The 14,177-nt window shown below is 37.4% G+C and overlaps 1 protein-coding gene across 1 annotated transcript in view; it reads right to left on the bottom strand.

Moving 5' to 3' along the window:
* Positions 1–2,064: 2,064 nt before the first annotated feature.
* TRPC3 (transient receptor potential cation channel subfamily C member 3) overlaps positions 2,065–14,177 on the bottom strand; it is a 73,411-nt gene continuing 61,298 nt past the window's right edge. Inside the window, exons 12-13 of the mRNA XM_052654821.1 lie at positions 4,777–4,852; positions 2,065–2,207 (exon numbers count right to left, since the gene is read on the bottom strand). Coding sequence (XP_052510781.1) covers positions 2,065–2,207; positions 4,777–4,852 — 219 coding nt within the window. The remainder of the gene's footprint in view (positions 2,208–4,776; positions 4,853–14,177) is intronic.

The following is a 14,177-nucleotide window of genomic DNA, read 5'->3' as shown; positions in this document are numbered from 1 at the left end:
TACTGATTGAATAACTTAATTCTTAAACACTGAAAAAAATGCTAGTTTTACAGAAACACAGTAAATAAAGGAAAAACAACCTATGTTGAGAGTTCTAGAATTGCAAAACTCATGTATTAAAATATTAGATGTATGGACTCACGTGGCATAGATGATATGAGTTTTATCTTCATTCAAGACTCTAAGAATCCTAAACTAGCTGAATTTGACACTTTTACATTCAACATCTTTCCACCCTCAGTAAAAAACATTACTTAATATTCCACTCTGTAACAGTAGTCAAAAATATTCACAGTTGGAATTCTAAACAATTCTATACATAAGACTGAAAGTGTTGCCTACAATGGAAACTTGATATCTTTACTGTTTTCATATAAAGTATAGTAACATATAGCAATGAAAAAATTCAGTATTTTATTCAGTTGAGGCATAACATAAAATACATAAAGTTTTAAAAATGTTTAAGACAAAATACTATTATCATAGCACAAAAGTTAATGAAATATCCTACAATGGTAGCAAAAATGTATAAAGTTCTTTCCTTAATTTAATTAAGTCTCCAAAAGTAGAAATTAAAAAATAATCTTTAAAGAGCTTTATGTAGTTCCGTATAATGTTCATTTTTGTCTTCATATCTAGAAAGCCTTCCTGTGTGATGTAGTGACTGTTAAAATATTATATATTTATTTGGCTTTTAGAACCTATAAAACAATCTTTGAGCTATGACCATAATTTGTATTCTGGTATGATTTGATAGGAACAGATGGAAGAGAATCAGGACAGTAATGAGAGATTTAAACCTAGCTGGTAAAAAAAAAAATACTTTGAGTATTTTATTGTCTATGAAGAGATGAGGGAGCTTACCAGCCTGTATCCCCTTTCCTAGTAGTCAAGAGGCCTCAATATTACCAGTGTTCAGCCCACTTATAAGTAAGTCAGATACAGATATATCACAATCTATTCAGTGTAGCAAGTGAATTGAAATGCCTTGATTAAAACAAAACAAAACAAAATGTCAATCAGCATAAGCAATAATGGCAAGAGATGTCTCAAAGGGAAATGAAACACACCTCGTGATTCTTGGCCATGCCTTTTCAGGTACACGACCATTGCTCCATTTCTTCCCATAGCATATCCTCCAAAACCCAGAGCGGAGCTAACAGGCAAGATATGAAGTCAGTTGTTTAGCATTAAATCATCAGAGCCAGGAATTAGGAGGTTATAACTAACAGCCCTGTATAACCCCCAACTTTAAAAAAATTCACCTCTGCTGACTAAATTCACATTACTGAAAAACAACAAATGAAAATCTAAGACAGTAAGCAAACAGTATAGTAGATAACTTTAGAAAAACCTTTAATGTGTTGCTTTGAACAATTCTATGAAACAAATATGTACTGCAATTATATTTTCTACTAACCCATTATTTCATTATGAAATTCTTCGTTCAGGGTTCAAAGGTTCTAGGAGTATCAGTGATGCCAAAAATCTAAGAAAATCTGACCAAGTCATAGCTGTTTGCAAAATTTTTTCAGTTTTTTTCAAAAAAAAAAAATCTCTTCAGCATTTGGACAAGGGAAGGTATGCTACATAGTGATGGCCTTTTAATTTTTATTTGTATTTTATTGGCAGTTCAGTTGGTTTTGACAACATTTATTGAGCACCTACTATGTACCAGGCACAGTACTAGATGCTGGAAACATGAAGATGAATAAGACATGGTCCCTGTCCCCAAGGAGCCTACAGTCTCTTGGAGGCAAACCAGTAGTGCAAAGACAGAGTTTATTCTAAAACAGACCAAAAAAATGTCAGTAATGTAGTTCATTTGGGGCCTTTAAATACAAGGGCATATCATTGTTTGTAATGTCAAGGCAAACAATTAAAATGAAGACCATTTTCATGTGATAAAACAGTAAAATCATTAAGACCTAACTTTGAAAGATTCACATGATAAAGGTAGTTAATACTTAAAATTTACACCATAGGTTTTCAAGTATTTCATACTAAGAAATATTATTGCCCACAGTTGTGCTATAGTCAAAGCCATAATTCCAGGTTGCTGACTCATTCACATCTCAGCATGCTGGGGCTCAGTTTCTCACTGAGCTTATGAATTAGAATGGCTAATTCTTCAGTTGCTTGGCTCTTGTCCTCCAAAAGTTCATAACGAAGGCTGGAGATATCTTGCTTGATTTCCTTTAATTCACCTATAGTGTTTGTATTAAAAAGCATATGATTGGTCATTTGCTCTTTGGATTTAGAAAAAAAAAAAAAAGGAGTGAAATTCATACAACATGAATACATTCATCTCATAATGTCTCCGACATAGTTATTTTGGATTTTTTTTTCCTTTAAAATGTTTAAGAAATGCTTTGCCTTTAAAAATGCACTGACTTTGGAAAAAGCTATAACAGTAGTCCAACTGTGTTTTAAAAGTTTTTTGTCCTGGTTCAACCAATTTTTAACACAAGGTGATTTATCTGTTGGGGCTTCCCAGGTAGCAGATTTATCTGTTAACTAGTAATCTATAATCAGGATATAATCTATAATCAGGGTATCCCCTTTCTGTCTTCAGGGAGTTCCTCTGGTTCCCTGAGCGTAAGAGTTGACACTTTTATAGATCATCTCCCATTGCTAGGCTAGAATGGAATCCTATTAAATTGAAACTTTACTAAAAATGAATCAACCTATTTATTAGGCAAATACTCACATGGAAGCAGTATATTTGAGGTCAAGTTTGAAGTAAGGGAAAGGAAGGAAAAAGAGTAAGTGTTTTTCTTAGGGAAGCCAATGGTAATGACTATGCAGTCAAGGACACAAACAGTTTCTGTGGTACAAGCAATGGTGAAATTAAGAAGCTTAGATGTGATACCACTGGCAAGGTTTACACACACAGAAGCCTATAGGAAACTTCTGGCTATTAAAACACAACTGTCCCCATAATTTAGCTTGGCAATATTTTGAGAATGTGTAGATTACAATTAAAAACTGGATTCTCTTGCAAAGAACTAAAACGTAGATAAGTCATTGACCTTGAAAAGTAACCTTTGGAGCATGAACTTATCTTGAATCCAAGAAATAATTCTTCAAATCACTGGCACTGTAACAGCGTTTTATAATAGAATCACATGTAAAATATACCTTTCATGATATTTCCTGGTATCTTTATGATGCTTTAAAGTATAATCCATATTCTTTGATTATATTTAAAAGACAGAACCTTTTAAGTAATCCTAACTCTTCTTCAGGAATACACACAAAAGTTATTGATTCTTTTCATGGCAAAAAAAAAAGTGGAGGTGCTTTTCCTTTCACATATGGCAACAGAGAGGAAATAAACTGATCAAATTTGAAACCAAAAGTCTTCCGTGGAAGAAATGGATTCTCACACCATTTACTATCATAATTGGACCATAAGCTAGTGAGCTTCCTCCTGCTTTCCTACTACCATATCCTTCTTCCTTGTTTTTGAGTTATGGGAAGCCTACACACCAAGTGCTATATTTACCAATACAGGAAACATATTTATTAAATAAGGAGGTTACATTATATGATACACTCTTTTAGTTAGAACTTCGTCCAAAACTCTATAAATTCTCTTTAATTCATTAATTCTTATTAATTCATTTTCCTCTTTTGTGTAAAAGGACTTAGAAGATGAGTGCTTTTTTCTGAAGTTGTCATGGTGTCCCAATTCCCCACTTCACTTAATTCTTTTGTTGTTGTTTTCAGGGAGGTTATGGCACAACTGATAAGGTTTCTGCTTTCTAAACTAAAACTCAATTTCAATTCTGTCTCTGAGACTGTTTCTGGTGACCATGATTGGATTTTTTGCTGATTCCCAAACATACATTCTTAGATTTCTGTGCTACAAACACATATGGTATTGACTCAGATTTGCAAGGGATTTCTTGCATTAATCAAGTAATGGCTTCAAAGTTCATCAACAGTTTAGTTTAGCCCTTTCTTAAAAGTATAAATAGATCTAATAGCATCTCATTGGTGTTGAAAGTTGTAGCTTTCATTTTTTTTTTTTAATTTTTGGCTGTGCTGGAAGGCATGCAGGATCTTAGTTCCTCAACTATGATTGGAACACTTGCCCCCTGCAGGGAAGCAAGAAGTCCCAACCACAGAACCACCAGGGAATTCCCTGTAGTTTCCATTTTTAGGGCAACTTATTTTTCCCTGACTGATTTCTTTCCAACCATGGCCCTGTGCTTTGGCTTACATCCCAGCACTTGATGAAAGGTTTTATAGTCCAGACAGATGCGAAGCCTAGGATATGCCTGGAAAATAGGTACGTTTACGTAAGGTGCCAAGCAGAAAAGTGAAAAGCAAAAGAGAAACACCATATGACAAAAATCGGTTACAGATTTCTTTCTGGACAACAAGTGAAAATTTTTCTGAAAAAATGTTTGAGCTAACTCTTATTTTACCTGCATCACTGGAAAAATGGTAACACTCAGCTCACTGAAACAGAACTTAAACTACAGACTACTCATGTTACAGGGAATAAAAACTCCCAGCAAGATGATACACTTTACACTCTAAGAATCAGAGCCACTCTGTAGTGAGAAATTGTCTCTGACTGACATTTTAAATAACTGTTTATTTTAAAAGATAGAGCTTTAGAAATGAAACATAAGATTTTCCTGTCAATCCTGGAAGAACTCAGTTAACCGAGACTGGATTTTTAAAAGTATCCTTCAATATGAAGTTTTCCACTGTTCATTAAATTAGTTGTAAAAGGATGTTTTTTAAGTTTAAGATGCTTACCTTCATTAACTTCATCATTTTCTTTGTCTACTTGTGCTTTCAAAACATATCGCTTTATAAGTCTTTTCATTATTTGCTGTTGGGCCAAAAAAATATTATATCACCAATGATACATATAAGTAATCTGAAATCTTATTTTCCAAAGAGCTTTACATACCAGTAAAGAATTCAGGGAAGAGAAACTGTACTAATGAAAGACTCATCCAGATTTCAGAACTTAATCCCTTTTCACCTGTACTGAGTTTTTCTGCATAATCCACAACACTCCCTTGTCCCACCCTTCACCTCCACCCCCTCACCACCAGCCACCCTATTCCAGGAATGCAAGAAGCTTTACAAGAAAAGTTGAGTTGAAAGACTTCAATTTATGATTTTCTTTCATCTAATGATTTCCCTATACAATATTATCATCTATAGACACTACCGTATTTTTTTTTAAATCTATAAACATATGCTCAATACAGAGAATTTGGAGAGTAAAGAGAACAAAAAATAAACAAAACTCATCAATTATTCTACCATCCAAAGATAATCACTGTTATTTTAGCGCATGTTTTTCCAACATCTTTTTTTAAATTTTGTATATAAACTAATTACTATATGTATTATGTTTTCTAAATACCACATATTGTTATATTATGTTTTCCTTTCACAGCAATATATACTGTGAATATATTTCAAATTCAATAAATGCTCTTACAAGATAATTTCTTATGCATATGGAAAAAATTAAATTGGAGCCCTACTTCACAGAAGCACACAAAAGTGAATCCCATGTGCATCTTAAATATGAAAAGCAAAGCTTTTAAATCATTTAAAAGAAAGCACAGAAGAACATATTTATAAATTCAGTGCACAACTGGATTTTTCCAAACAAGATTAAAAATTCTAATGGACTAGAAAAGATTGATAAACTCAACTTCATTACAATTAAAACTTCAGTTTATAAAGATACCAGAAAGAAAGCAAGCTACACACTGGGAGAAAATATTGATAATACTTACAACCTGTAAAGAATTTGGATCCAAGTTATATGAAGAGCTTTAATAAGAAAAACTCAAATAATCCAACAGGGAAATGGGTAAAAAACAAACAGGCACTTCACTGAAATGGAATTGTGAATGGTCAACAAGCACATGAAACAATCTCAAGATGTTTTCTTTAGGGAAGTACAAATTACAATTAAAAGAGATACAGGGGCGTGGGGGAAAGGAGAGTTGGGTGAAGGCAGTCAAATGGCACAAACTTCCAGTTATAACATAAGTAAGTACTAGGTATGTGATGCACATCACAATAATTAATGCTGCAGTACATTATATATGAAAGTTGGTAAAGGAGTAAATCTGAAGAGTTCTCATCCCAAGAAAAGACACTTTTTTTCTATTTCTTTAATTTTGTATCTATCTGAGATCGTGGATGTTCACTGAACTTACTATGATAATCATTTGATTATGTACATAAGTCAAACCATTATGCTGCATACCTTAACCTTATACAGTGCTGTATGTCAATTATATCTCAATAAAGCCAGAAAAAGGAAAAACATGATACAATTTTATATCTAAAAAGGGAAAAATTAATAGATCTTACAACGCCAAGTGTTGGAAAGGATGTGGATCAATGGAACTTTTGTACTTTACTGGCATGAGTATAAGTAGGTCATTTTGAAAAAAAATTCAGCATTATCTTTTTTTTGAAATACAGTTGATGTACAATATGCTACTAGCTTCAGGTGTACAATAAAGTGATTTAATATTGGTTATTAAAAAATGGTTCTCTTTCCCTGTGCCATACAACATATCTTGGCAGCTTATTTTATACATGATAGTTTGTACCTCTTAATCCCCTATCAATTTGTTATTATCTTTAAAAACTGAACACTTGCATATCCTTTTACCCAGAAAGTCCACTTCTTGGTACAGGGCCTAGAGAAACTCTGCACATGTGGACCAAGAGACAGACATAGACAAGGTTTATAGAAACCTTATCTGAGACACAGAAACCTGGAAACAATCCAAACAAATACCAAATAGACAACTCATGGTATACTACACAATGTAATGCCATTGTGCTCACCAATGAAATTAGTCAGTGAAATTAATGAACCAGAGCCACACACAACAGTATAGATGAATCTTAGAAGCATAAATGTTGAATACAAAATTTAAGTTACAGACTTCATTAAGTATGAAATTATTCTCATAAAGTTTACTCAATAACAAATCCACATAATGCATATTTCACATAATAGGGCTTCCCTGGCGGCTCAGTGGCAAAGAGTTAAAGAATCCACCTGCTAATGCAGAGACTCGAGTTCGATCACTGGGTCACGAAGATCCCCTGGAGAAGGAAATGGCAACCGACTCCAGTATTCTTACCTGGAAAATCCCATGGACAGAGGAGCCTGGCGGGCTACAGTCCATGGGGTCGCAAAGAATCAGACACAACTTAGCAACTAAACAACATATATGCAATAAGCCTATATTTGAAAAGAAAACCAAAGCAAGAGGGTGAGAAACCCAAATTTCAGGATACTGATTACACCTTAGGTAGAGGCAAGGGTGTGGCCTTGGGAGGAGCAGCCGAGCTGATTCGGTTCTCTCTCTCTGGGAGGTGGTGGCTTCCTAGGTAAATGTATAGTTATACATCATAACTGACTCTGTGTTGCACACATTCTTGTGCATATCTCATAAATCACATTAAAAAGATAATAAAGGAAAAATGTCTGAACTGAAATGCAGATATAGTGAGGGTGGCAAATATACCTCAGTTTTAAGACAGTAAAAATTATAAACTGATGTGCCCACTAGATGCCAAGGTCATGTTAAAAGGAGACATGCCGGATAATTCAAAATGTCTGTCTCAAACTGAGAAGGAATCCACGCTATCAAGAAGGAAAAGCCCATTTCATCAGTCATAAAATATACATAAAATGTGTTGAGTTGTGTGGAATCGGAACCTCAGGACAGACTCAGGGCTAGGGGGATCTCAGCCAGGACTCATTCATTCACTAACCAAATATTTAGCTCTGTGCCAGGTACCAGGTGGCAAGAATACACAGAAGAACTATACAAAAAAGATCATCATGACCCACATAACTACGATGGTGTGATCACACTCACCAAGAGCCAGACAGCTCATCCTGGAGTATGAAGTCAATTGGGCCTTTGTTCATCACTACAAACAAAGCTAGTGGAGATGATGGAATTCCAGTTGAGACATTTCAAATCCTAAAAGATGATGCTGTGAAAGTGTTGCACTCAATATGCCAGCAAATTTGGAAAACTCAGCAGTGGCCACAGGACTGCAAAATGTCAGTTTTCATTCCAATCCCAAAGAAAGGCAATGCCAAAGAATGTCCAAACTACTGCACAACTGCACTCACCTCACACACTAGCAAAGTAATGCTCAAAATTTTCCAAGCCAGGCTTCAACAGTACGTGAACCATGAACTTCCAGATTTCAAGCAGGATTTAGAAAAGGCAGAGGAATCAGAGATTAAATTGCCAACATCCATTGCATCATCAAAAAAGCAAGAGAGTTCCAGAAAAAACATCTACTGCTTTATTGACTATGCCAAAGCCTTTCACTGTGTATCACAACAAACTGTAGAAAATTCTTAAAGAAATGGGAATACCAAACCACCTGACCTGCCTCCTGAGAAATCTGTACTCAGGTCAAGAAGAAACAATGAGAACTGGACATGGAACAAGAGACTGGTTCCAAATTGGGAAAGGAGTACGTCAAGGCTGTATGTTGTCACCCTATTTATTTAACTTATATGCAGAATATATCATGCAAAATGCCAGGCTGGATGAAGCACAAGCTGAAATCAAGATTGCCAGGAAAAGTATCAATAACCTCAGGTACGCAGATGACCCCATCCTTATGGCAGAAAGTGAAGAAGCACTAAAGAGTCTCTTGATGAAAGTGAAAGAGGAGAGTGAAAAAGTTGGCTTAAACTCAACATTCAGAAAACTAAGATCAAGGCATCCGGTCCCATCACTTCATGGCAAACAGATGGGGAAACAATGAAAACAGTGACAGACTTTTATTTTGGGGGGCTCCAAAACCGCTGCAGATTGGGACTGCAGCCATGAAATGAAAAGACACTTGCTCCTTGGAAGAAAAGCTATGACCTACCTAGACAGCATATTAATAAACAGAGACATTACTTTGCCAACAAAGGTCCCTCTAATCGAAGATACAGTTTTTACAGTAGTCATGTACAGATGTGAGAGTTGGACTATAAAGAAAGCTGAGCACTGAAGAATTGATGCTTTTGAACTGTGGTGTGGGAGAAGACTCTTGAGAGTCTCCTGGACTGTAAGGAGACCCAATCAGTCCATCCTAAAGGAGATCAGTCCTGAATATTCATTGGAAGGACTGATGTTGAAGCTGAAACTACAATATTTTGGCCACCTGATGCGAAGAACTGGCTCATTTGAAAAGACCCTGATGTTGGGAAAGATTGAGGGCAGGAAAAGGGGACAATAGAGGATGAGATGGTTGGATGGCATCACTGACTCGATGGAGGTGAGTTTGAGTAAGCTCCAGGAGTTGGTGATGGCCAGGGAAGCCTGGCATGCTGCATTCCATAGGGTTGCAAAGAGTCGGACATGACTGTGCAACTGAACTGAACTGTGTTTGGTGCCATACTAGACACTGCAAATGCAACAGGGAACATAATCACTGCTCCAATGAAACTTAACCAGAATTCACTATGATGCATCAACATATCAGGGATGTGATTAAGTTTAGGGGACAATGTAGGCATATTCTTATATAAAGAAAAAACAAATGTTTATCAGTTCAAAGCAGCTTCAAAGGCAGTAATACAAATCAGTGGGAAAGAAAAGACTACTCAACAAATAGCTCTGGGACAACAGATCATCCTTACAGGGAAGTTAAAAAGATAAGCCATAAGGAAAAGGTTGATAAATCTAACCATATCAAGACAGTTTATAATTTTCATACAAGGAAGGATACCAGATAACATGTAATCTTATGTCAAATGGGATTTTTCCTGTTGTCCTAGAATTGCTGATAAACCCAAAACTGATGACAAAGTACCCCATGGTCTAAGACCATGTTGCCACCTGCAGCTGGAGCCAGCTACGTCCCCTCAGAGAATCTCTAGACCAGTTCTGAACCTACCAACTTGCCTGGATTTGAATGTATTTGAATTATTTACAAGCTACGGAATCTTGGTGATGATCTGTGTAGTGGAAATGTTAGAATATCTTATAAAAGGCAATAAAAGTAAATTACATAGAAGGTGCTCAATTAATATAACTATTATTCCTTATTAGCATTCACACTTCTTTTACAAAGTCTTTATTAACCAATAAATAATGCTGGGACTGCAGGCAAGGATCATGAAACTTCTGAGCAATATGTAAAAGTATCATTTAAAATATTATCTCTACTAGATTTCCAATGGAGCCTTTAATCAAAGCTAGTATCAGAAATTAAATTGGTCATTAACTGAATCATCTTCTTTCCCTTTTGGTTAAATTGCTAACTAATGCAAGGGAAGTCTATAAATTAACTTCCACATTCCACAGGCCTCCTGGAATTACCCATATATCTCTGTATGAGGCTGTGAGTCACTCTTTAAGGGAGACATTGTAACTTTATTCAGTGGACCATGGATATTCTCTGTCCAGGGTATGGAAAGTTTGGTGGTAGTTACCTCAAACATTATCTCCTGCAAACAAATTTAAGTTCATTTCTCAGTCCTCCATTAAGACTGGAAGAAGGAATGAGATTTGGATGGTTGGATATTTGCTATGCCTTGCCTTTCCAAAAGGCATCAAAGCTTTTCCTTTTATTTGCATATTTTTTTACTAATTCGAGTTCAGTTAACAATTGGTGGGACTTCCCTGGTGCTCCTGTGGTTAGGAATTCACCTTGCAATACTGGGACATGGGTCTGATCCCTGGTTGGGGAACTAAGATCCCACACACCTTGGAGCAACTAAGTCCACATGCCACAACTACTGAGCCTACGTGCCACAACTAGAGAGTCTGTGCGCCGCAACGAAAGATCCCGTATGCTGAAACTAAGACCTGATGCAGCCAAATAAATATTCAAAAAGTCAACTAACAATTGTTAAGTACTCTATCAGACATTTTTACGTTCATCTTCTCATTTACTCCTAGAGAGAAGCCAAAATTGATATTAGCCAAAACTGATTGACATACGTGCATGTATGTCTGTATGCATAGATTCATACATCTATAAAGTATGAATATAAAGTAACAAAATAGGTTTGGACAAACACAAAGAACTTGGAAGTAGAGAGCAGCATTTAGGGGAGGGAAGTGAAGTGAAGTCGCTCAGTTGTGTTCGACTCTTTGCGACCCCATAGACTGTCGCCTACCAGGTTCCTCCATCCATGGGATTTTCCAGGCAAGAGTAGTGGAGTGGGGTGCCTTTTCCTTCTCCAGAGGATCTTCCCGACCCAGGGATCGAACCCGGGTCTCCCACATTGTAGGCAGACGCTTTACCATCTGAGCCACCAGGGAAGGGGGAGGGAAAGGACCTTGTAAATCATGTGTTTTTCATTTGTCATACCACTTATTGTGACATACCCTGACATACCATTGTGCAGCCTCTAAATAAATCACAGCGTCTGTGATTCAGACCCTGCTACTTTTTCCAGACAGCTGGTTTAGTCTATTTTGGGACAACTGTAGCTGTTAGAAAATTCCTGTGTATTGAGCCAAAAGTCTGCCTCACTGTACTTTCTTAACTACTGGTCGAAGTTTTGTTCTTTGGAGAAACGGAGAGCAGATCTGCTTCTTCTTCTACTTAATCAACTGTCACTTCCTCTGCATTTCCCTGGGTCCCCATACCATTTTATTTACATCTCACCTATACCATGTGGCCATATCCCAGGGCTGTGTGAAGGTCCATCTACTTTTTTCTTTCCTTCCCTTCCTCTCCATCTCTGTGCTGCCCTTCCATTCCAGTGGAGAGATTGCTGAAGCCATGGATCATATACTTCTGTAGTCTTAAAACTTAGGACCATGCATAACAGAGGATATCTTGAATGTGCCATGAAGCTTAAAATGAGTGCCCCTTTGTGCCATGTGCTTCCAGTAAAAATCAAGCCCTCATGGATCAGACCGTAGACCAGCATGCAGAGTAAAAACAGCCTAACACTCTCTGGGCCAAGGCTGTTCCCAAGCCAAAGAGGGCTGGGAAAGCAGAACTGCCACAGAAGAGAGTGGAGAGAAGTCACAAGAGCCTACAGCCCAGCTCTTGTGGCGGAGTCTTAAAATATACTCCCATTTCTCAAAGTCAAATTAGAATAGCTAAGTACTTTTAACTTGAATAGCACAGGTATTCACGAGAAGAATTTAATCATAGCTATCTAAGTCTTTATGTTCTGGAGCTGGAGCTGAAGCTGAAGCTCCAATACTTGGGCCACCTGATGTGAAGAGTCAACTCATTGGAAAAGACCCTGACACTAGGAAAGATTGAAGGCAGGAGGAGAAGGGGGCAACAGAGGATGAGATGGTTGGATGGTACCACTGACTCACTGGACATGAGTTTGAGCAAGCTCAAGGAGATGGTGAAGGATAGGGAAGCCTGGCGTGCTGCAGTCCATGGGGTCACAAGGAGTTGGACATGACTTAGTGACTGAACAACAGCAAGCCCTCCAAGTCTCTATGCTCTCCAGAAAAATCATTCCCAGTTTCACAAAAAATTTCTTTATATACATAAAAAATTCTAGCAGGCTATTAATAATTAATGTTAATATAAATAATACTGTCCTTGATCAGGGCCTTTTTAAACATTTCCTTTGCTGCCCCTTGAGACACATCTGAATGTGAATGCGTTTTTGTAGTAATTGTCTTGGAGAAGAAACATTCATTTGAATGTAAAACATGTAAGGTGATGACCTGACTGGTGATGGTCACATGTTTTTTTTGAGGGTGGCTGTGACTATTTTTATTTGTTTATTCTTGGTTACACTGTCTTTGCTGCTGCCTGCAGGCTTTCTCTACTTCTGGTGAGTGGGCTTCTTATTGCAGTGGCTTCTCGTTATGAAGCACGGCCTTAGGGGCATGGGTCTCAGAAGTTGTGGCACACAGGCTAAGTTGCTCCGTGGAATCTTCAAGGACCTGGGGTTGAACCCACGTCCCCTTCATTGGCAGGCGGATTCTTATCTGGCTGTGACTATTTTTGAAAAAATGTGAAGTCAGATGGCACTGAGCTTTGTTAATACGGTGCGATTAGCTGAGTTCCGTAACGAGAAAGTAACAAAGCATTTCTGTGTATCTTATAAACTAATTATAAAAGTAAATTTTAGAGGTATTTCAAAAATATTCTGATCTGTGATAGAATGACTAGAATTCAGTTCAGTTTAGTCACTCAGTCGTGTCCGACTCTTTGCGACCCCATGAATCACAGCACGCCAGGCCTCCCTGTCCCTCACCAACTCCCGGAGTTCACCCAAACCCACATCCATCGAGTTGGTGATGCCATCCAGCCATCTCATCCTCTTTGGTCCCCTTCTCCTCCTGCCCCCAACCCCTCCCAGCATCAGAGTCTTTTCCAATGAGTCAACTCTTTGCATGATGTGGCCAAAGTACTGGAGTTTCAGCTTTAGCATCATTCCTTCCAAAGAACACCCAGGACTGATCTCCTTTAGAATGGACTGGTTGGATCTCCTTGCAGTCCAAGGGACTCTCAAGAGTCTTCTCCAACACCACAGTTCAAAGCATCAATTGTTTGGCACTCAGCCTTGAACAATATGACTAGAATTAGTGTATTCTAAAAGTCACCCTTTTGAAGGAAAACTCCCCATTTAGCAGATTAAGATCTGGAATTTCCTTAAGGTGAGTCGTATAATCACACTACATGAAACAAAAATTCCTGGTGAAACAAATACACTAGTTATTATCACTCAAGGAGTTCTTAACAGGTAGACTTTATTCTAAATATAATCAAGACATTTATATGAAGCTTGGTATGCATATAGCTAAGTGAGATCTCTTCCCTTAGTTTCTCTTTTTTCTACTATCACTTTTGGGGAGCTACAGAAGATTATACCACAGGCAGAGGGAATTCATCTCCATAGAAAATACAAAAGGTACAGGATTCTGGAGTCTCTAGGGATTTAGCAAGAATCATTTCCCATAAAAGCACAGCAATTTTCAATGTGACAATAAACTCAGACGTTTCTCCACTTATAATCACTCAAAAGCTATAAGCAAAACAGGAAACAGAAACACTAACTCCTTCATTAATGAGACTCAGAGGAACCCATTCTTTTTTTAGAAAGGTTATGTAAAGGTCAAATGCGGATGTGGAGGCATGCCAAGAGCAGACATTCGTGGCTGAAGACTTCCCCTGACCTTTGATACCAAGTCTTCCAAAAGCTTAGA

The sequence above is a fragment of the Budorcas taxicolor genome, chromosome 17 (genome assembly GCF_023091745.1).
Source record: "Budorcas taxicolor isolate Tak-1 chromosome 17, Takin1.1, whole genome shotgun sequence".
Lineage (NCBI taxonomy): Eukaryota > Metazoa > Chordata > Mammalia > Artiodactyla > Bovidae > Budorcas > Budorcas taxicolor.
This window is presented reverse-complemented; position numbering and strand designations above follow the sequence as displayed.